This window comes from Watersipora subatra, chromosome 3, assembly GCF_963576615.1.
Source record: "Watersipora subatra chromosome 3, tzWatSuba1.1, whole genome shotgun sequence".
NCBI classification, from domain to species: domain Eukaryota; kingdom Metazoa; phylum Bryozoa; class Gymnolaemata; order Cheilostomatida; family Watersiporidae; genus Watersipora; species Watersipora subatra.
This window is the reverse complement of record NC_088710.1, coordinates 45,278,011-45,301,226: the sequence shown is the minus strand read 5'-3', so window position 1 is coordinate 45,301,226 and position 23,216 is coordinate 45,278,011. Positions and strand designations below refer to the sequence as shown.

Here is a 23,216-nt window from a genome sequence, read left to right as displayed (position 1 = left end):
TTATTGGAAGATATTGATCATACCATCCATTTTCTATTGCTTCATTGGTTTTAGATTGCACTCTATGCTGCAGATGAATTGGTTATCAAACATGCTTTCTCGCTCCAATCCCAAACGCCATTGGAGTTACTTTCTCTACATTTTGCACGTTAAGGAATGATGACTACCTTGAGTTTTATTGCATGCACCATATTTGAACCTGTAAAATAAATCATCAAGCTGTTTCATATCTAGTCAATCTTAATAACAGACAGTACCGGATTTAAGTTTAAGCAATAAAATTTATTTTTGAATTCTTCATCTAAGCGCAGATGATAAAAACTCTGATCAGAAGTCAGTATTCTTGGTCATGTTACCGTAAGAAGAGGATAACTCCAACATACAAGTATACGCATAAATGGTATAAGAGTTACCTTACTAAACACTACAGACTGCCTTTTCTGCTTTTTCCGTAGCAGTTGTACTACTCTGCTTACTGATTCGCTATCACAGAGCCATTTGAATCTGCTGGTCTTTATCTAACAGTCTGGAGGTTCTCACGACCTCATACCTAATCCTATGCCAGTAGGTCGTTACGGAAATATACACAGTATCAGTGGCAAGTTGTCCTTTCGTCACTAGTTGATCAATTTTGATGTATTAAATAAACCAGCAAGTATGAGTGTCTTGTATTCTGCTCAGCGGAAGGACGAAGCATCTGATGGTGAGGTAGAACTAGACGGGCTGCTACAGAGATGTGCCGCACCTTCCGACCGCATAGATCTCTATATTCCAGCTAGAAAAAGAACTGTTCTTTTTGATATTGGGTGAGACAAATTCATTGAAATTATGCTAGGGTGTAACAAGTGCATCAAACTAGCAAATGGTTATCTCTGCTGCACCTCCTACATTGTAGGCCTGTATTGTTTTATTAAGAATTACCTGTTCAGTTATGTCACACATATAACTGTATACCGCATGAACTAGCGGGTGTTACAATAGTATGATGACCAGGTACGATTGGGTAAACTTAAGGTAGGTGTTATGATTGTGCAGGTTTTGATGAGGTCAGCCATTGTGGGTGATAAAAAGTAACTTTATTTTGGTATCGGCCAGGTTTCTTCAGCTTGCAATGTGCGAGATAAGTTAGTTTTTGGCAAGAAATGGAAATCCAATATGTATTGATCAAATTGGTAATCAGCTCAGTTGCTGGTGTGGTACTTGTACAGCAATGTCTGCTGCTAACAGTACATAGCTTTTATAAAACTATCAATATTTTATGAGTTGGAACTCAAGGAAAATAATCAGTGCATTTTTATGCTTTGACTTTAAAATTGACCTTTGACTTTAAAATTGACCTTTGACCTTAAAATTGACCTTTACTGCATATACACTAATAAAGTTTTTAAGAGTGCACATAAAAGTAAACTTTTGTTAAATTGTTTATTATCTGAAAAATGTTTTTCTTAAAAACATAATTCTATGAATATTTCAACTTGCGTAAAAAAGATTCAGTTTTATTCATGACTAGATATTGTAAGTGCTGCTCGAGTCAATCGGGTCAGCTTGCTATTATTATATTTGGTTGAACACTAAAGTCTGGGCATAAAACACTAAAGTCTGGGCATAAAACACTAAAGTCTGGGCATAAAACACTAAAGTCTGGGCATAAAACACTAAAGTCTGGGCATAAAACACTAATGTCTGGGCATAAAACACTAAAGTCTGGGCATTAAACACTAAATTCTGGGCATTAAACACTAAAGTCTGGGCATAAAACACTAAAGTCTGGGCACAAAACACTAAAGTCTGGACATTAAACACTAAAGCCTGGGCATAAAACACTAAAGCCTGGGCATAAAACACTAAAGTCTGGGCATAAAACACTAATGTTTGGGCATTAAACACTAAAGTCTGGGCATAAAACACTAAAGTCTGGGCATAAAACACTAAAGTCTGGACATAAAACACTAGTCTGGACATTAAACACTAAAGCCTGGACATAAAACACTAGTCTGGACATAAACACTAAAGTCTGGGCATAAAACACTAAAGTCTGGGCATAAAACACTAAAGTCTGGGCATAAAAAGATTTAAGGAATTGCTTTTTGCTGACAGAACATTACCTCCTAGTAACACCCTGATTAAAATCCTTAGTAATGAAAGATCAAAAACAGACAAAGCTAGAAAGCTTCTCCTCAGCAACAAGAGCTTTACACCAAAACTTTTTTTCTATTTATAACAAATACACACTCTATCAGACTCAGTGTACATAACAAATACACGCACTATCAGACTCAGTGTACTGCAATCATGTTTCTTCAGTTACCTCTAGAACATCACATCTGTGAACGCCGGGAAAAAAACCGTTTAGGCTATATGACTTGTTTTTGTCTTCAAGTTCAACAAGCTTGGAGCTTCAAAATTGTATGAAAAGGAAGCATGCTATTGTATGAAAAGGAAGCATGCTATTGTAAGTGTTTTCACTGTCCATAGAAAACTGTTGATACAGTCTAGCATCAGGGGTGCTGCTTCTATATAAAAGATTAGGTATCAAAACTTTAAACAGGTATCAAAATTTTAATCCAAAATCGTTAAAATAAATTTCATTTTTATAAGTTTTCAAATATAAATAACATTGAAACAGTCTCTAATTTGTTAGTTGATAACAATAAACAGTCAAAAACAAAATGTACTTGACAGTTTCTTACCGTACGAACCTTCTTTGGTTTCTATATGACTAGAATTACATGTGAGTTTCTCTGACTGAATGGAAATACACCTGACATTTAATTATTGGAGGAATGGTGGCTCTTACAAAGGTCACACAGGCAATATTCCTAGTACAAATCTGAAAACTTCCTAAACATGTAGATGAGCTAGTCAAAAGGTCGACGCTAATGTAATTTATATAGAATGAAAAGGTTTGCCAGTCACTCCTACGTGTTTGATAAGTGTACATGGAGTTTTATGATTATTTTTTGAACATTTTCAAAACAACAAACTATATTATGTTAATTATGCGCATTCAGTACATGCTTTCAAAGTATCCAGAATGCAATTTCCCCTAGCAACGGTGATATGGATTACTAAAGATGTAAAAGGAAATGGTTGACTAAGTTTTACATTCATCAACTGAACTCACTAGCCATCCTAATCCGATATACTCATGAATACTTTACGATTGTTTCTGATATGGCATATGATTTTTGGGTGTTTAGTTTGTGTTTGCAATAGAATCTGAAAAAGTGTTGAAAAAAACGTACGAAGCTTGGTTAGGGAATCCCACAGACTGACGAAAATAATACCATGTAGTCACGATCGATCTAATTGTCATCAACAGCAGTAACTGCATATATGTATGTCGATGTGTTGTCTCATGTATTTAAACTTTGCTCTTTCATGGAAAGAAAACAACTCCCCGCTGTCATTGTAGAGTGCTAGTCTCTGTGCTGGTAGCGTTTATAATCACTGTGGCTTTGGTGGTATTTTTCCTCACCAGACCTTCTCAGACAACACCGAAAATTACTGGTGCGAAGGGATGGATGAACACATACCAGCATATCGGTGAGTTTGACATGATGGGACAACTCTCACAAATTAATCAAAGTTCCGCTCGTTGTAGTTTCAACCATTCAGAGTATATCAAGGGATGTGCTGAGTCATAGACTATTAAAGCAGCGTGTAACATCTCTACATCCAACTATGTCATCATGTATATTGCCTTGTTGACAGTTCTTTTTTTAATAATATTTTATTTTTTCATCAAGTGAGACATTTATGAAACATTACACCATTAACATAATTGATGAAGGCTGTATGTGCGCAATAGCTTGTTTAATCGAGGTGCAGAGCCCAATTGGCAGGCAGTGTGCAGGGTGTGGCTCACAAGAAAGTAAAATCACTGCAATTTGAAGAAAAAAGAAAAAACAGCTCAATGGCAGATTGGTTTAGATATTGAGTCTGTCTGAATTGAGATACATTTGAGCATTTCTTATATGAAATTAGAATTATTTGCTATCAACGTCTCAGGTCACTTGCTGTCAAAACGCTTGAAAAAACATTTTATTTAGAACCAAGCAATAGAAAATTAATTCATTATTGTAGAGTTGTTGAATACTTAAGTTTCTAGACACCATTTTTTTAAAAATTTTGAACAGAAACAAAGGTTTAATAAATTAGCGTTATTATGATTTACAATAACCATCTGATGCATTTTTGCTAGTTCAACCTGTTTAAAAGGTTTCCATGGTTTATGTGCCTATTCAACTAAGTATGCTCCCAAATTCTTATATTTTGTCTTTCATTTATTTGTCACAGCTGTCATGCGTGAATATGTAATGCACAGGTGCATGCAACTCCTCATGTCATAAATAGTAAGATTTAATTTGGGTAAAAGGAAGAGTTGAAGCAAAACATGATTTTGAAGTAAAACAAGATATTCCAGGTGAAATCATGCTGCCAATTTCACAAGAAGCCGTGAAGAGGCACATCTACCTCTACAGTACTATCTTTCTGTGGCTTCTTAGAGAGAACACCGGAACTTTGTATGCCGTAAATACCGTGTATAAGCCGCCACCGTGTATAGGCTGCAGTTCACGCTTTGAAGGTTGGTTTTTGAGTTTCAGTTATACAGTGTTTATAACTGCAACTGTATAACTGGGTAGAGAAGGAGGAGAAAGTGTTGCCACTTCAGTAAATTACTGCATAATAAACAAGTACCAAATCAGCTAGCACATTTTATCAAAAAAGGCAAATTACGACGCCGCGTTTAAAATTAAAGTTGTGAACATAGTTTTAGAGTTTAGATACTAAAATAAAATGCAACTTCAGTTTTTGCATCAACGAAAAGCAACCCAACAAATGGAATCGTGCGCTGGAGATGCCGCATGACAGTGACTACAATTAATGACCTTAATACATCAGTACAAGTATTGAATATCTTTTAGTGTCTTATCGTTGAATAAATTATTTTTAGCCTTTGCACATTTTAAAAGGTACCTCAACCCCAAATTCAGTGAGAGGTTTACAGATAAAAATTTTCAGACTGCGTGTGTAGGCTTCACTCCAAAGTTTTAAACAAATTTTTTTGTTCATGTACGCCGCTTAAACAAAAAGATTTAAAAATTTAGGATTAATGACATTCTGTAAGCATTCAAGGACTTCATTAAAGCGAGTTTGAATCCTATTCGATGCAAATTTTTTCCTGCCTCTAACTGTGGTTTTGAACAGACAGATCGACATACATGTATCTCTTATTATAGTAAATATTTGTTGTAGTTTGTGTTATTCAGTCAGATCCTATGCCAACTTCAGGAAACAATTATTCTCATTAATTAGAACAACAAAAATAGTTTTAATAAACATATTTTTTGTCTTAAATTCTGCCCATGCATGATCCATATTGTACGCTGTTAAATTAAACATTTTTATGTCTTAGACCCTAGGCAGATATGATGCATGTTATACACTGAATGTTTGTTGGGAAGGTTCCGAGTCGGTGGTGAGGCTGATAGACGTGAATGGAGATGGTTGTGATGATGCAATATTTGGAGTTGCCCAGTTGACAAATGCTGGCCTATTTATACATCAGGCACCATATTGTAGAAAGTACCGACAAGGTTGTCGAGGTATGCAGTATCTTTCATTTATGAATTTTCATAGACATCTAGGTTTTCTTATTTATGTTTAGGTTTTCTTATTTACAATTTTTCTGGTAATTTTTAGTTGCTTCTCTGTTCTACACTATGTTTTCTCAATGATATACATCAGCTGTAAAGCTCTATAGACACCATCTCTGGTAGAGCATTGTTCTCTTAATGGTTAGACAACTCCTTATGATGTACCGCCAATATACTGTTCATTTTCACATCTAACATCAAGCTGTAAATATTCACATTCTGAGCTATGAGCAGGTAAAGTTGGATAAGGCAGCGTTTGAACTCATCAACAACAAAAATGTCAAGCCACCAAACAAATTTTTGACTTCTCACGATTATTTCAACAAATGAGTTTTTTGACATGTTGTTTGAAAACTGTACAGATTTGTCTAATTATTTTGCAACCACAGTGAACCGAGCTTGCTAAAACTCAACATTTGATTCGGCTTGTGTCTGCGAATGATCTGATAGTCGACTATTACATGTCTATGAGGTCCTGAGTTGTATTTATGAAGAGTAACACAAATAGGAAATACAGTCATCTGTCTAATTACAAATCTTTTAAATATTTGACTCTGCAACCAAAAGTAACTTCTAAAAGCTGAAGTTTCCCAAAATGTCAGAGTTTTGTCAGTGAAAGTGAAATTGGTGAAAATTATAAGTAAAACATAAAAAGTTGAAAAAATAATAAAAACTTGTACAGCTCAGTTAGTTTAAACTTTGTCTGGTCTGTTAGAGTTTCTCTACCACCACTCATTGCTGAGCCTGCACTTCTGTTCTCTATCACCACTCATTGCTGAGCCTGCACTTCTGTTCTCTATCACCACTCATTGCTGAGCCTGCACTTCTGTTCTCTACCACCACTCATCGCTGAGCCTGCACTTCTGTTCTCTATCCCCACTCATTGCTGAGCCTGCACTTCTGTTCTCTATCCCCACTCATCACTGAGCCTGCACTTCTGTTCTCTATCCCCACTCATTGCTGAGCCTGCACTTCTGTTTTCTATCACCACTCATCGCTGAGCCTGCACTTCTGTTCTCTATCACCACTCATTGCTGAGCCTGCACTTCTGTTCTCCATCACCACTCATTGCTGAACCTGCACTTCTGTTCTCTATCACCACTCATTGCTGAGCCTGCACTTCTGTTCTCTATCCCCACTCATCACTGAGCCTGCACTTCTGTTCTCTATCCCCACTCATTGCTGAGCCTGCACTTCTGTTCTCTATCACCACTCATTGCTGAGCCTGCACTTCTGTTCTCTATCCCCACTCATTGCTGAGCCTGCACTTCTGTTCTCTATCACCACTCACTGCTGAGCCTGCACTTCTGTTCTCTATCACCACTCATTGCTGAACCTGCACTTCTGTTCTCTATCACCACTCATCGCTGAGCCTGCACTTCTGTTCTTCATCACCACTCATTGCTGAGCCTGCACTTCTGTTCTCTATCACCACTCATCGCTGAGCCTGCACTTCTGTTCTCCATCACCACTCATTGCTGAGCCTGCACTTCTGTTCTCTATCACCACTCATTGCTGAACCTGCACTTCTGTTCTCTATCACCACTCATTGCTGAGCCTGCACTTCTGTTCTCTATCACCACTCATCGCTGAGCCTGCACTTCTGTTCTCTATCACCACTCACTGCTGAGCCTGCACTTCTGTTCTCTATCACCACTCATCGCTGAGCCTGCACTTCTGTTCTCTATCACCACTCACTGCTGAGCCTGCACTTCTGTTCTCTATCACCACTCATTGCTGAACCTGCACTTCTGTTCTCTATCACCACTCATCGCTGAGCCTGCACTTCTGTTCTCCATCACCACTCATTGCTAAGCCTGCGCTTCTGTTCTCTATCCCCACTCATTGCTGAGCCTGCACTTCTGTTCTCTATCACCACTCATCGCTGAGCCTGCACTTCTGTTCTCCATCACCACTCATTGCTGAGCCTGCGCTTCTGTTCTCTATCCCCACTCATTGCTGAGCCTGCACTTCTGTTCTCTATCACCACTCACTGCTGAGCCTGCACTTCTGTTCTCTATCACCACTCATTGCTGAACCTGCACTTCTGTTCTCTATCACCACTCATCGCTGAGCCTGCACTTCTGTTCTCTATCACCACTCATCGCTGAGCCTGCACTTCTGTTCTCCATCACCACTCATTGCTGAGCCTGCACTTCTGTTCTCTATCACCACTCATTGCTGAACCTGCACTTCTGTTCTCTATCACCACTCATTGCTGAGCCTGCACTTCTGTTCTCTATCACCACTCATCGCTGAGCCTGCACTTCTGTTCTCTATCACCACTCACTGCTGAGCCTGCACTTCTGTTCTCTATCACCACTCATTGCTGAGCCTGCACTTCTGTTCTCCATCACCACTCATTGCTGAGCCTGCGCTTCTGTTCTCTATCCCCACTCATTGCTGAGCCTGCACTTCTGTTCTCTATCACCACTCATTGCTGAACCTGCACTTCTGTTCTCTATCACCACTCATCGCTGAGCCTGCACTTCTGTTCTCTATCACCACTCATCGCTGAGCCTGCACTTCTGTTCTCTATCACCACTCATCGCTGAGCCTGCACTTCTGTTCTCTATCACCACTCACTGCTGAGCCTGCACTTCTGTTCTCTATCACCACTCATTGCTGAACCTGCACTTCTGTTCTCTATTACCACTCATTGCTGAGCCTGCACTTCTGTTCTCCATCACCACTCATTGCTGAGCCTGCACTTCTGTTCTCTATCACCACTCATCGCTGAGCCTGCACTTCTGTTCTCCATCACCACTCATTGCTGAGCCTGTGCTTCTGTTCTCTATCCCCACTCATTGCTGAGCCTGCACTTCTGTTCTCTATCACCACTCATCGCTGAGCCTGCACTTCTGTTCTCCATCACCACTCATTGCTGAGCCTGCGCTTCTGTTCTCTATCCCCACTCATTGCTGAGCCTGCACTTCTGTTCTCTATCACCACTCACTGCTGAGCCTGCACTTCTGTTCTCTATCACCACTCATCGCTGAGCCTGCACTTCTGTTCTCTATCACCACTCACTGCTGAGCCTGCACTTCTGTTCTCTATCACCACTCATTGCTGAACCTGCACTTCTGTTCTCTATCACCACTCATCGCTGAGCCTGCACTTCTGTTCTCTATCACCACTCATCGCTGAGCCTGCACTTCTGTTCTCCATCACCACTCATTGCTGAGCCTGCACTTCTGTTCTCTATCACCACTCATTGCTGAACCTGCACTTCTGTTCTCTATCACCACTCATTGCTGAGCCTGCACTTCTGTTCTCTATCACCACTCATCGCTGAGCCTGCACTTCTGTTCTCTATCACCACTCACTGCTGAGCCTGCACTTCTGTTCTCTATCACCACTCATTGCTGAGCCTGCACTTCTGTTCTCCATCACCACTCATTGCTGAGCCTGCGCTTCTGTTCTCTATCCCCACTCATTGCTGAGCCTGCACTTCTGTTCTCTATCACCACTCATTGCTGAACCTGCACTTCTGTTCTCTATCACCACTCATCGCTGAGCCTGCACTTCTGTTCTCTATCACCACTCATCGCTGAGCCTGCACTTCTGTTCTCTATCACCACTCATCGCTGAGCCTGCACTTCTGTTCTCTATCACCACTCACTGCTGAGCCTGCACTTCTGTTCTCTATCACCACTCATTGCTGAACCTGCACTTCTGTTCTCTATTACCACTCATTGCTGAGCCTGCACTTCTGTTCTCCATCACCACTCATTGCTGAGCCTGCACTTCTGTTCTCTATCACCACTCATCGCTGAGCCTGCACTTCTGTTCTCCATCACCACTCATTGCTGAGCCTGTGCTTCTGTTCTCTATCCCCACTCATTGCTGAGCCTGCACTTCTGTTCTCTATCACCACTCATCGCTGAGCCTGCACTTCTGTTCTCCATCACCACTCATTGCTGAGCCTGCGCTTCTGTTCTCTATCCCCACTCATTGCTGAGCCTGCACTTCTGTTCTCTATCACCACTCACTGCTGAGCCTGCACTTCTGTTCTCTATCACCACTCATTGCTGAGCCTGCACTTCTGTTCTCTATCACCACTCATCGCTGAACCTGCACTTCTGTTCTCTATCACCACTCATCGCTGAGCCTGCACTTCTGTTCTCTATCACCACTCATTGCTGAACCTGCACTTCTGTTCTCTATCACCACTCATCGCTGAGCCTGCACTTCTGTTCTCTATCACCACTCATCGCTGAGCCTGCACTTCTGTTCTCCATCACCACTCATTGCTGAGCATGCACTTTTCTGTGTATGCCTGCTAATGTAAAGTAACTTACAATAAACATTGTTTACTGTTTATTACTTTATTAACTTGGCTTTTTAAAATTTGGTTTTTTATATTTTTTTTTACATAGTTTTATATGGTATATTTGTTTTAATGCTATATGTAATTACTTGCAGTATTTATTGAAGAGCTATCTTGTCTTTCTAATCAAATAATGGAACAAATTATTTTTCTATGTAGAAGATGGTTGTAATTATATTAGAATAGTAGTAAGTTGGTGTTGGTACAAAATATGGATCAGCTGCAGTGTGTTGGACAGAGTACCTCTATGCTACTACTAGGTGTTTTTAGGATATAATCATCTAAATTTTCTAAATACTATGTTCTAAATAAAGTTTTACCTTGAAAGCTTCAATATCATTATTGCTTGACATAAAATTGTTAATTATATATGATCTATAGTTGTTTAGTATAAAATGCACTGACACAAGTATATATAAGATAGATTTAGTTAATATGTTTGCGGGGTCATCTTTTCCAACCTCATATTACTTATTATTTAAAGTCTGATGTGATTCAACGCTTTCAATGTCTGCCAATTCATTTTGACTTTAATATTTCACAACAGTGTTTTCTCACTGTGTTTTCTCACTGACCTTTTGGGTAGTTATAAACATCTTCCTTAGTTTGCCATCACACCGTCATACCTCATCATATCTCCACATTTTTATCTTTCCACCAGCATTTAGCTAAGTGATGTTTGTATTTTTTAAAATTTTCTATGCAAATTTTTTCACGACAAAAATCAATAAACATGTCCATCATGAACAATTGTCCTTAATGCATATAAAAACTGATTCTTTGGTTTTAATCAGATAGATTGTGGCATATTTATAAAGAAAGAGAAAGTTCTAAGATTGTAAATTGAGCCAGGCATTGCTTGAAGTAGGCTTGTTCACAGTAAATAAGTCATAGTGAGTCTGCTCTTATAACGCTTCCCTCGCGTGAGAATTTGTTAATATTAATATTATTTTTTAACTGCCGAGCAGTGTTAAGTTGAGTGGTGGAAGTGGTAGAGTGTCGGTCTATTTATCTGAAAGTCAGGAGTTTTAGACCCGTAGTTAGTAATCTTTTAAAAGCAAAGTTATTAGTGCGAAAATCATGTCTTCCATGCAATGGTTTCAAAGGTTACAGGATCAGAATCTATATATATAAATCTCAGTGTCTCTCTGTGATTCGGTCTGTCCAGCTATACTTATTAAAATCTTGTAATGAGGAATCCGTATCGCAGAAGATTTGATCTCGGAACCTCCCAGTCACCAGGCAATAAACTAACTCATTGAGCTCCATGAGATGCAATTGGTTCATTGGGCGATATGAATCATTATCTGGGTTAAAATACGCATAGCACCTTATGTTATGACGCAACGCCGTTAAAATTTGCTCTCACCCGACTCTTGTTAGTAAGCTTAGCAATACTAGCTTACTCAAATTAGCCATTGGCAATGTGTCAGGCTAATGGCAAGTAGCAGACAACTGCATTACCTGCCACTGTTTATAGGCTGTTTTTTAATACCCGTGCAATGCCCGGCATTCCGCTAGTTTTATAATATAGTAGATATGTACACTAAAAGCATTGTTTAAGAAAGTAACGGATTGTAAACTTTCTGTTAGTTTGGGCTGTTCTTCAGCATCTATCCTCGCTGTGGATGGGCTGACAGGAGAAGAACTCTGGAATATTTCTACATACAGTGAGATATTTGAGCTGAACTGTGGCAACATAGACATAAATAGAGATGGTAGAATGGACTGCTTGGGAGCGGGCAGGAAGGGCTCCTATGTAGCCTTCAGTCCTCATTCTGGTCAGCTCTTGTGGCCAGCTCAGACTGGTCATGAACCATACATTGCATACGATTGGAACATCTATAATCCTTTAGGTACGTTCTTATTTGTTTAGTTTTCTCTCACCTTCGTTTTGGCATACTATGCTTGTTAGTATGCTCATGATTATCGCTGTTTCTAGATTTATTAGAGTTGTCCACACTTGAGTTGTACAGACAAAATGCGCTCTAAAATTGTACACACTTGATGTACAGCGTTACAAAATGGTTGTAGAAGAGAATGTATTCTGGCATAAAATTTCTTCGGAATGGCCAACACATATTGTATGACCCCTTTGTTGAAGCCTCTTATTTGGGTTAGCAGCAACCAGCATATCTTTAATGTCTACTCTGAAACAGAGAATCCCAGGAGCGTGCGACTCCAATCTTAATTCGTTGTATGCTGTCAGCATCTTGAAAAAATTTCATGGTTAAATGCATAGATATAGTAAACCCTATATCTATGGTTTACTATATCTATGGTTAAATGAATTGCTTAGTTTTACTGACTATCAGCTATTGTTGCTTTCTGGCTGTAAGAAGACTAAAATAGGGTATTTGAAGTTATTTTATGATATTCATTGCCTTGTGCATGAATTTCTGAGGCCACAAATATATGATGTTACATTTGCAGATAGCATTACAAATGATGTTCCATCAGGCAGTTATCGATGATATTACAAATAGTTCTCTATTGGCAGTTATTGAAAACATGGCAAGAGATGCTCCAGCGGGCAGCTATCGATGACATCACAAATAGTTCTCTATTGGCAGTTACCAATGACATGACAAGGGATGTTCTATTGGTAGTTATCGATGACATCACAAATAGCCCTCTGTTGACAGTTATTGATGACATCACAAAAGACGGAATTAAGGAAGTATTCCTGCCTCATGGTGGTGATCCAGAGTTTCCTCCTGACAACACAACTAGATACCCTGGCAGACTCTTGCTGCTAGATGGTGCCACAGGGGAGCTCATCGGCAAGTACATTGAGACGCCTGATGGCCGGGAAACTTACAACTCACCTGTGCTTCATAAGGACAAGGGAGGGACTCAATATGTTATTATGGGCACGGGAGGAGAGACGGTGAATGGTAGGATTTCAGTCAGCTCTCGAATTAAAAGTTGCTTGCTCATGCGGAATGACTCTTTCAGTAAGATAAATTGAAATGCCCTTTGGAATTTGATTATGTTTGTAGATGAAATGGCCATCTTGATGCGAAAAACATGTTGTTTGGGGACTAAAATTTGAAATATCAGTTTAAAAACACTTACACCAAATTTCAAAGCTAATTTATTGAATAACTAGGTGTTTTTATGACCAGTTACGATATTTAATTGTCCCACGACCAAACACGAGCAAAGCGAGTGCTTGGGAGCTCTGATAAATGCATATGCGCACATATGCGAAAATTATTCATCAACGCCCTACCTAAACCCTTATACCGAAATCTCATCAACAAATTTGACCATTTTTGTTTGGAGTCGTTTAAGTATAATAACGATACAAAACACATATAAACCTATTTAAATATGTTACAAGGTCTTTGAAAATTCTTGACAATATCCTAAAACTTACCCATCTGATCGGATAATACATAACTAGACAGATGAATTTGGCCTAAAATCCCCGTTAAAACCTGACAAGTCTTTTTGAATCAAAATTTAGACCGGCCAACGAAACGCCGATAAAGCCATGCAACAGAGAGTAGAACCATTAAGTCGTGCGCATTTCATGAGAAACACGTGCACATTTCACCAGTCTATGGAATTGTCCAATTGCTGAAGGTTTCTGTAATTAACGTAGAAGTACTGAAAAGTAATCGTTTCTTTTTGGTCGATTTTAAAGTTAACTCTGACATTTCGGACACTTATACTGAGTACTTTGGTATTCCAGCTGATGTCCAAAGCAGTGAAAGTAAAGGAAATGATGATGATATTTTTATAACGATTCTTATAAGATTATTATAATATTTAATTATAAGAATAATAATTCGATTTTATAAGATTATTATAAGATTTAATTATAATAATAATCATTCGAATTTACAAGATCGAAGTATATAGTGACCAATGGTGGGCAATACGTTACTGTTATTATTTTTCTAAAGATTTTGTTGATGATACTACGGCTGTGCCCAATATCGCGGTACTGCCAAGCCGTTTTTAATATCTGCAAAATTAAGTAATAGGCCCACATTTTCTTATAGATATACAGCTATTTTTATGACAACCAACTAAAATCTGTTTAGATTTTTAAATTCAGCATAATTTTTTGCATATAAATACAAAAATCTAGATAAATATCACAACTTCTTGATATTGGTTGCTATGACGTTTTGAAATGTAAACAAAATTGTGCATTGGTTTTCGTTTCTCAAACGTTAACACCAGTTTTCTCAGAACTATGTTTTCACACTAATGGTAAACATGCATTCAGTTTATTGACCATAAAATCTGCTGTAATTAAGCTGGAATCAAATTTTTTCTGCAAAATAACTGAGAATTTTCTCCTTCTGCTAGTGTAGATAACTCTAAATCTCACACATCCGACTTAATCATGGTTTCTGTGATTATGACCCATTTCTTCCCTTTGGTTACAGATTGCTGTCAAAACCATTATACATTCAACACAATCAACTTTCAAACTGTGTATATTACACAGCAGCTTGCCATTTTACTTCTAATGTTGCATTTCTCCTATTTCAGGGGAGAGACATAAACATATAATATTTTCCTTTCATTATTGCTGTTTGTTGTACATAATAACACCCAGTACATTGCAGCTACCATTGCAGTTTTCCTATTGCACTGCAGTGCCATTTGACTGCTAATATTACATTTCTCAACCATCAGTACCCTTTCTATTTTCCAATATCACTTTGGTCATGGGCTGTATGACAGGGGAATTTATAGTTTTATAAATATTTTTCATTGTACTTCATATCTAACCACATTTGAGTGAACAAAAGTTTGACGCACAATCACGCAGAGTTGATAGCTTAGATGATATTTACTATATATTAAATATATTGAAATATATTGTTTTACATACAATTTTGATGAGTACATTTACGTGTTTTTATCTTTAATGCTGAAATTGTTTCATGTTAAAAAGTTGTGACCTCATCATCGCCAACAATTGTCTTTAACGCATGTGAAGGTGAGTTCTGGAGTCTCTAATCAGATAGATTGTGGTATATTTATACAGAAAACTAAAGTTTTAAGATTACCAATTGACCCTTGACCTCCTTTTGTACATTAAATAAGCCATAGCTCTTATAACTCTTCCATCACGTAAGAATTATTTAACATCACGGAATACCACTCTTGCGATTCTTTAACTTTGCAATGTGAGTGATGCAAGAGGTAGAGTGACGGCCTTCAAAACTGAGCATAACAAGGTCAAGGCCAGTACAAAGCAGTGTTTCATGAAGGGCTTTAATTACCACTTATATCATTTCTTCAGGGCGATGGTTTCAAGCAAGGTAATAAAAAGAGTTTTACAATTTAGTCCATCGTATGGATAATTCACTTCACCAAACTATCATTTATTTTGCTGCTGACGCCATTTCATGTGGTAACAGTTTATACAAGCCCTGCAGCCTAGCAACCATTTATGGCTGGTCTTCTCATCTTTATCATACATGTAGCTGTTATTCAATAGCAAACATTTTTATTAGTATTTGCCTGCCTTAATGAGGGGAGGTAATTCCCACATATACTATTCACAGTATTCATTATGTATACATACAGGTGGACTCTTCATCGCTCGACTGACAGACCTTGTCACTCAGATCAGATCAGGTTCATCTCCTCCGTCTCCGCCTAAACTCAAAGTCCTAAAAGTATTCAATGGCGGACCCTTCTACCGGCTCTTTCAGTGAGTGATAGTCGAGAAGGCAAACTTGCCTTTCATGGGTTTGCTTCTGTCGTAAACTGGAGATTTCGTTTTGCCGAACTATGAACCACTAGATATTATTCTCTTCATTTCTTTTTTCAAATAACCCTTTTTAAAAGCTTTAACACATTATTATGCAGCAGGCGAGATGATAATTTATACCCAATTAAATATAGATTTTTATTTAAAAAGTTGTACTATCTAGTAGGAAATGCTGTGACATTATAACAAAATGTGTTTTTCTTGAACAAGGAGAATGGCACAATCATCACAAGTGTGTGTTCTTCAAAGCAAAATAATGCTGCAGAAGGGGACGACTCACCAAGTTTTTACTCGGCCAATTGAGTCTCCCTACTGCTTGCTGTTACAACAGCATGCCCAACAAAGCTTGCTTTGAATATGATGTACATTTAAATCTGTTTTCATCTATATATATATAAATCTCTGTATTTGTTTTGTGGTTTTCATGTTAAACCCAGTGTCCAATAATATCAATCAAAGTTTTAGCAATGAAAATTCATACGGCCCTGGATTTGATCTCAGGACTTTCAGATGGAGAGGCAGCGAACTTAACCATTAAGCCACACGGAATACAGCGGTGACACTAGGAGTCACTAGGGGTCACTAGGTGACACTAGGAGTCACTAGGGGTCACTAGGTGTCACTAGGTGTCACTAGGGGTCACTAGGTGTCACTAGGGGTCACTATGTGTCACTAGGGGTCACTATGTGTCAATAGGTGTCACTAGGGGTCACTAAGTGTCACTAGGGGTCACTAGGTGTCACTAGGGGTCACTAGGTGTCACTAGGGGTCACTATGTGTCACTAGGGGTCACTATGTGTCAATAGGTGTCACTAGGTGTCACTAGGGGTCACTAGGTGTCACTAGGGGTCACTAGGTGTCACTAGGGGTCACTAGGTGTCACTAGGGGTCACTAGGCAAATAGTAATTAAATTGATTAAGATACTCACTATTAAAGCGCTTGCTTGGGGTTAACGACCAGCACTGTTGATAGCTACCGTAATGATTGTTAAGCTGGCCCAAAACGCATTGTATTGTAAGAGTATTGTTTTATTTAAGATTTTAGTAAAGATCTAGCTTTCCATGAAAGTTACTCATATTCATTAGGTAATTATTCTATTAGCCGTGCAGCACTGGACATTCGGCTTGTAACATGTATTTTTCTTATAAAAGTAAGAAAATATTTTGCTGATAATTTATTGCGTGTGTTCTTGGTTCTATTTTCAAATGGCTAAACAATAATATTAAAATTACTAGAGCTCTTTAATAGGTCTAAAAGCAAGGGAGTTATGGTCCCTGTTGTACTGGCTGACCTGAACCATGACAGATGCGCTGATATAATAATGAGCAGTTTTGATGGAATACTGGCTGCATATGATGGAGACAGTTTCAACAAGCTCTGGCAATTTGAGGACAGAGCTGGAGAGAGTTACACGTAAGTTTTATCTTTCGATGTTTAACGCCGGAATACACAAACATCTGCATGATTTCACCAGGTTTCCAAATTTTAGAATGCCAAACAATTTTCTCTCACAATTTATTTATATTGCTTGTTTAAATGTCGTTATTTGTATATCTTTACGATCTACATGTTTAACTTGCTCCTTCAGTCTTACACATAGACTTATTAACTATCCTACACATATGAATAGTTAATAGGTCTATGGTGTAACATCAGGCACACAATTGACTATTTAGAACTAGGATTGGTTTCACTACGGTGAGAGAGGCAATTTAAAATGTTGATTTTCATGGTTTACTCGTGTTTGAAACAAGCTTTCGTAAGGTACATACACTATTTTCAAAATTGGTACATTGTAGAATTCTTTGATGAATGAAGTAATAAACAAAATATTTTAAATGTAAATAATTTCATAAATAATATTTGTAAATAATTTGTAAATAATTTAATGTAAGTATATTTATCTGCAAGAATCTTTTTGCAAAGGAGTTCATCCTTAATGAATAAGTCAAGGACTTTTGTGAGGCTCCCACATGTGACATTTGATTTGCATTTAAGTTCTTCTATTAAAATTGTTATAATTTAATACATTTAATATAAATTTAACTTAACATAACTTTGTATCAATACTGACACTGCAAACAACTGCTCATTGGTAAATGTTTAAACATAAATAGAACCAAATTGCTGCCTCTAAGTCTCTAAAGACAAATAATTGGAGTTGTTAACATCGGAGCTTTTTGTTATAGTTTGTTAAATACGTCTTCAGTACGGCAGTTATAGCTTATTTCTCTAAGCTAAGAAAGTTGACTGCATAAAAGTACATCTGCTAGTATATCATTAAAAGAAGAACTGCTAGTAGGGATATCTTTGACACGTGTAGTCTCTAGGACAGTGTCATGGTTTGTTTATCATTACCAGAGGCATCACACAGTTGGCCATACAAATCTGGGTGGAGCAACATTGCTGTTTGTGATTTTACTAGGACCCCAGGCGTTGGTCACTTTAATGGTGATAAATATCCAGACTTGATGATGCACTGGAACTATGGAGTGTGGCCAAACTACAACAGATCAGTCGTAAGTCAAACTTGATTGTGCTTTACTATGGCATGTATTAAGGAAACATGGTCGACCAAGGGTATCTTGGCTAGCACGAAAAAGTGAAGTTTTTGCAAATTTATAAATGTTTTAGATTTAAGCCATAATTTGTTTTAGGATTTTTACCTCTAATAAGCCTATGCCTGAGTGAATGTTTCTATAACTATGTTTTGCTAGGTGAGAATGTGAATTTTTATATAAATATATAAAAATTTATATAATATATACGAAAATATAATATTTATATATAATAAATATATAAAAAATATATTTTTTAATATAAAAGTATTAAATTCATAAATAAACAAAAATTGAAACAATCAAAGTCTCTTGTCTCTAAAAAATTCAATACATTTCTATTGAGCGATAGCAAACTGACAGCACAGAGTAACGCTGCTTTGGAAATTCCAAAATCATAAAGGTCAATATGTAACTTGTCTATCAAAATATTATACCAGCAACTGTTGGGTGTGAGTTATTTTTGTTATGCGTCTCCAGCTTTTGCTTCTTTATTCAGGTCATTCTAAGAGAAAGCTCAGGAATTATATAGCAATAAACAGTATGATCTCTTATGTTATACACATTAACTCTTCAAGCATTTTGTCTGGCTTTATGATTAGGGTCATAGCCTTTTATAATTTTAGACAATTACTAAGGTTGAAAATATATTTCTTTATACTAATTTGTTCTGTTTTTGTTTTAATCAGTTTTGCAACTGTAATGGGGAAGATTTTTTACATAAAATTTTGCACAATAATGCTTTTATTTTTTTTGGAATTTTTGTGTGATTTTGTTTACCCAAAGTATAAATTTGTACCATCTAGCAAAATCCTTAGACCAAAATCTGCAGATACTGCTTGTGTCACAAGCAGTACAAACAAGTGTGTTACAATAAGGCAATTACATGTATATTTCTCTATTTAACTGACATCTTCTTCAGGCTATGATCCACAGCGGAAAAGATGGTCGGGTTATATGGATGTTCAATACAACGCGATTCAGTATGACCTCTGACCTTGTAATACAAACGGAAAGACTGTACCAGGATATGTTTGTGTTTAGAGTTCAAGGTCGTTCTGGGGAGCCAGTGGATAAAGGAGTTGGTGTTGTACATGGTGTTGATCCACAGCGAAATGTAAGTGCTGTTGCATGACCAATAGGAGTTGAGTAATGCCCTGCTCCGGCAGCATTCTATTCATGAACCATATTCACGCGATACTCTTTGACAAACCAGGACAATAATGTACCAAGTGATCATAATTCTTTTGTAGGATGTCATTACGGTTCAATAGATGTTTCAACTCTCCTGCAGCTTAACTTGAAGTTTATGTATACTGAGTAGCATTTACTTTTTCACTCATTTCTCCATTCATTTGGTTTATTCCTTACTCTTTGTGTCATTCATTTTATAATTCACTAATTTTATTATTTATTCATTCTACCATTTATTTCATCATTCGTCTATTCCATCATTCATTTTCTTATTCCGTCATTAATTTGCTCATTTTATCATTTATTCATTTCATCGTAATTTCTGTAATTTATTTTTTATTATTTGTTCATTGCTTCATTCTTTTCATCACTCTTTATATCACTTAACAAAAAATTAATTTACTTTATCACTTGTTCATTCCTCCCATCATTAATTCCATAGTTTTTTAATAACTTGATGATTGTTTCATCCTGTCTTCCTTTCCAGCATTCATTCATTTATTTCATCATATGTTTATTTCATCATTCATTTATTTCATCATTAAGTCATTCCTTCCATCATTAATTTCACGACTCTTTAATTTCACGATTGTTTCATTCTACCTTTCATTCACTTCATCATTGATTCATTCCATCAGTAAACCGTTCCTTTTATCATTCATTCATTTCATCATTCATTTCTTCCATCATCTGTTGTTTTACTTGTTCATTTTTTTCATCATTCATTCCGCGATTCATCTTTTTATCCATTCATTTTTTCCGATTTAAGTTAATTTAACTTCACTTGTGATCAACGATTGTTACACAACGATTGTTACACAACGATTGTTACACAACGATTGTTACACAACGATTGTTACACAACGATTGTTACACAACGATTGTTACACAACGATTGTTACACAACGATTGTTACACAACGATTGTTACACAACGATTGTTACACAACGATTGTTACACAACGATTGTTACACAACGATTGTTACACAACGATTGTTACACAACGATTGTTACACAACGATTGTTACACAACGATTGTTACACAACGATTGTTACACAACGATTGTTACACAGTAAACACTTAGCTCTTTGTTGATATTAATATTTGGTAATTATCTCTTTTACAAGTTATCTACGATTACTTTTACTCTGTAGTCATAACTAAACGTTTCTATTATCTCCCCCTGCTTGCTCAATCACTTCTACTCTCATCCTTAGCTGTTACCATATGACTTGTCAGAGCTGGTGCTATAGGACTGATCAGCACCAGCAGGTATCTTTGCAGTTGCAGATGGATAAAGGAAAAGGTGCTACTTGTGATAAAACTGATCAGGATATTTTCGCTTCAGAAGTCTTTCTCGTTGACTGGACAACGAGAACCTCGCCAAGACGTGCATTTAGACGTGACATCGATAAGTATTATTATGGTAAGATGTTAGGTACTCACCTCTTGATGGTTTGCATGCTACATTTTCACCTTGTTTTCAACTCCCATGAGGAATATTGCTCTATCCTGGGTAGGCAAAAGGCTGGGTCACATTATATCGTCGTATGTTGGAATTGTTCTCTCAGCGATTATTTGCCGACTATGTGCGCCGTAAATTGAAAGCATCGTCGAGGCAACGCAGATACGTCAGAAAAGATGGCAGCTGTTAAACTTTCCTGATAGTTTGCAGTGCATCCAGTCTGTGCCATGTGCATCACATCGGCAATAATGGTTGGTCGTTATAGATTGCTTGATTGCATTATTTTCTTCAATGACTGTGACTGCGAACTAGTGTTTCATCGTTGCGCAACCGCATTGTATAATGAGAATTTTATACCGGGATCTATTCGCTGATGCAAACACGGATGGGTTTGTAATGGTGTGAATAATTTTATTATTTGCGATAACTGAAGAATTGTGCGATCACCACCGAGATATGGCCATATGGCGTGTACCAGCCTTCAAGTTCACAATCCATTTAATCTTTAAGTTTCGCTCATATGAAATTGTTGACATGGTTGGAACAATTGGTTCAGAATGTTTGTTCGTCTGTCACTGGGTTCCCATAATGTAATGCGATCAGTAATTAAAAGGACAATATGTGTGGACTACTATGGTAGATACAAACTGTCAGTGATATAACAGTTTAACTTCTAGTGTTTTTGATTAATTAGAGTTATGTGTTATGGCTAGATGATAGGAAACTATTAAAGTCTTCTAAAAAAGTACTACAGGTTTAAGGAAGTAATAAAAACTATAAAAACTAATACTGTAACCTCAGAAGAGAGTGCCACGATCTCTAGGAGAAAAAGAGTTGTGGCCTTGGGAGAAGAGAGTACCATAGCCTTAGGGAGGAGAGTTTCAGAGCCTTAGAGAGGAGAGTTCCCTAGTTTTAAGGGGAAAATGTACAATAGCTTTAGAGAAAAAGAGAAGGGGAGAAAGAACCATGGTCAATAAATAGTACATGTACCATAACCATATACCATAGGAAAAAGCACTGCGCGCTTTAGAGAGATAGAGGTTCGTAGCCTTAGGAAAGGGTTATTATAGCCCTAATGTCCAACCTTTGTAAGATTTTGCTCTAACCACAATTTTCTAGACCCGGTGAAGGAAGCTAAAGGGACATACAGAAAAGGAAAGCATAAGGAAGTCGGAGAAAGCAAGGAGAAGAAGCTCAAACAATGTGTTATTATGGAGCAGTCCTCTAGAACAACTGGTGCTATCGGAGATGTAAACAATGATGGAAAACTAGACTTAGTACTAACTTTCAATGCCCAAGGTTTGGTAAATGATATAGATGGTAACTATCTTAGGGATGAACCCAGGCTAGACTTAGTCGCAGTCGAGCTAGAAGCTAACATTGAGGCATACCCAGCTTTGAAAGATATGAAAGATATTGTGGAAGCCAGTGATGTTTTTCCTGTCCATCTCAAATCCCGTGACTCTCAGATGTGGACAGGTTATATGGGTGCTGATAGCTGCAGTCTGTACCGAGGCTCTTCTTAACGTGTATGTGGTAGCTTATGTGTATACTCTAGTTCATACAAGCAATTTTCATTGATGGCATTTTTTTTCTACATATACACAGGTTTCATAGAGATAGCCAACTGTTCATACACACCTTTTAAGTAGGCTAGTCTATACCCATTTTCTGCGTAGACAATTATAGTTTATTTATATGCAAGAATCAAATAAAGTCAAATGTTGGTCATTACCTATGGATGTGTAAACTTACTATTGCTATCAGCAACAAATCCATTCCAAAATTGATATTATGTAATACAGTCAGGAGTAACTGGAATACACGGAGGGATTATTTACTGTGCTCACAGCATGCTCCTGTCTGGTCTGGTAAATTCTTTGCTTACCAGTTACAAGAATTAGTAAATTTACATGTAGTTATGGTACCATGAAGACTCTTTTATCTGTACTTTTATAAGTGTTTAGAAATTAAAAAATAGTCGATGAAAATTACGTAAAATATACGACACAGCTTGTGTTGTGTAACTGTTTAGGAGAGAACTTCAGCTAGTGGTAAAGCATTTGTTTGCCAGTTGTAAATGTTTAGCTTGGTGTCAGTTTTCATTTGGCGTCTATACGCCTAATATCATAAGTAATATATCTGATATATCACAAGTAATATACCTGATATATCACAAGTAATATACCTGATATATCATAAGTAATATACCTGATATATCATAAGTAATATACCTGATATATCATAAGTAATATACCTGA

The 23,216-nt window shown here is 37.4% G+C and overlaps 2 protein-coding genes across 2 annotated transcripts in view; both read left to right on the top strand.

The window, feature by feature from the left end:
• Positions 1 to 23,216, top strand: part of LOC137391756 (tyrosine-protein kinase Src42A-like) — a 216,268-nt gene that overhangs the window by 178,766 nt on the left and 14,286 nt on the right. The gene's annotated exons all lie outside the window — the stretch shown is intronic.
• Positions 658 to 22,481, top strand: LOC137390644 (protein FAM234B-like). Its single transcript, XM_068076970.1, has 11 exons — positions 658 to 806; positions 3,416 to 3,546; positions 5,469 to 5,609; positions 11,601 to 11,846; positions 12,564 to 12,887; positions 15,550 to 15,600; positions 16,973 to 17,150; positions 18,163 to 18,256; positions 19,218 to 19,412; positions 20,775 to 20,916; positions 22,075 to 22,481. Exons 1-11 carry the CDS (start codon positions 658 to 660, stop codon positions 22,479 to 22,481), a joined length of 2,058 nt encoding a protein of 685 aa, XP_067933071.1.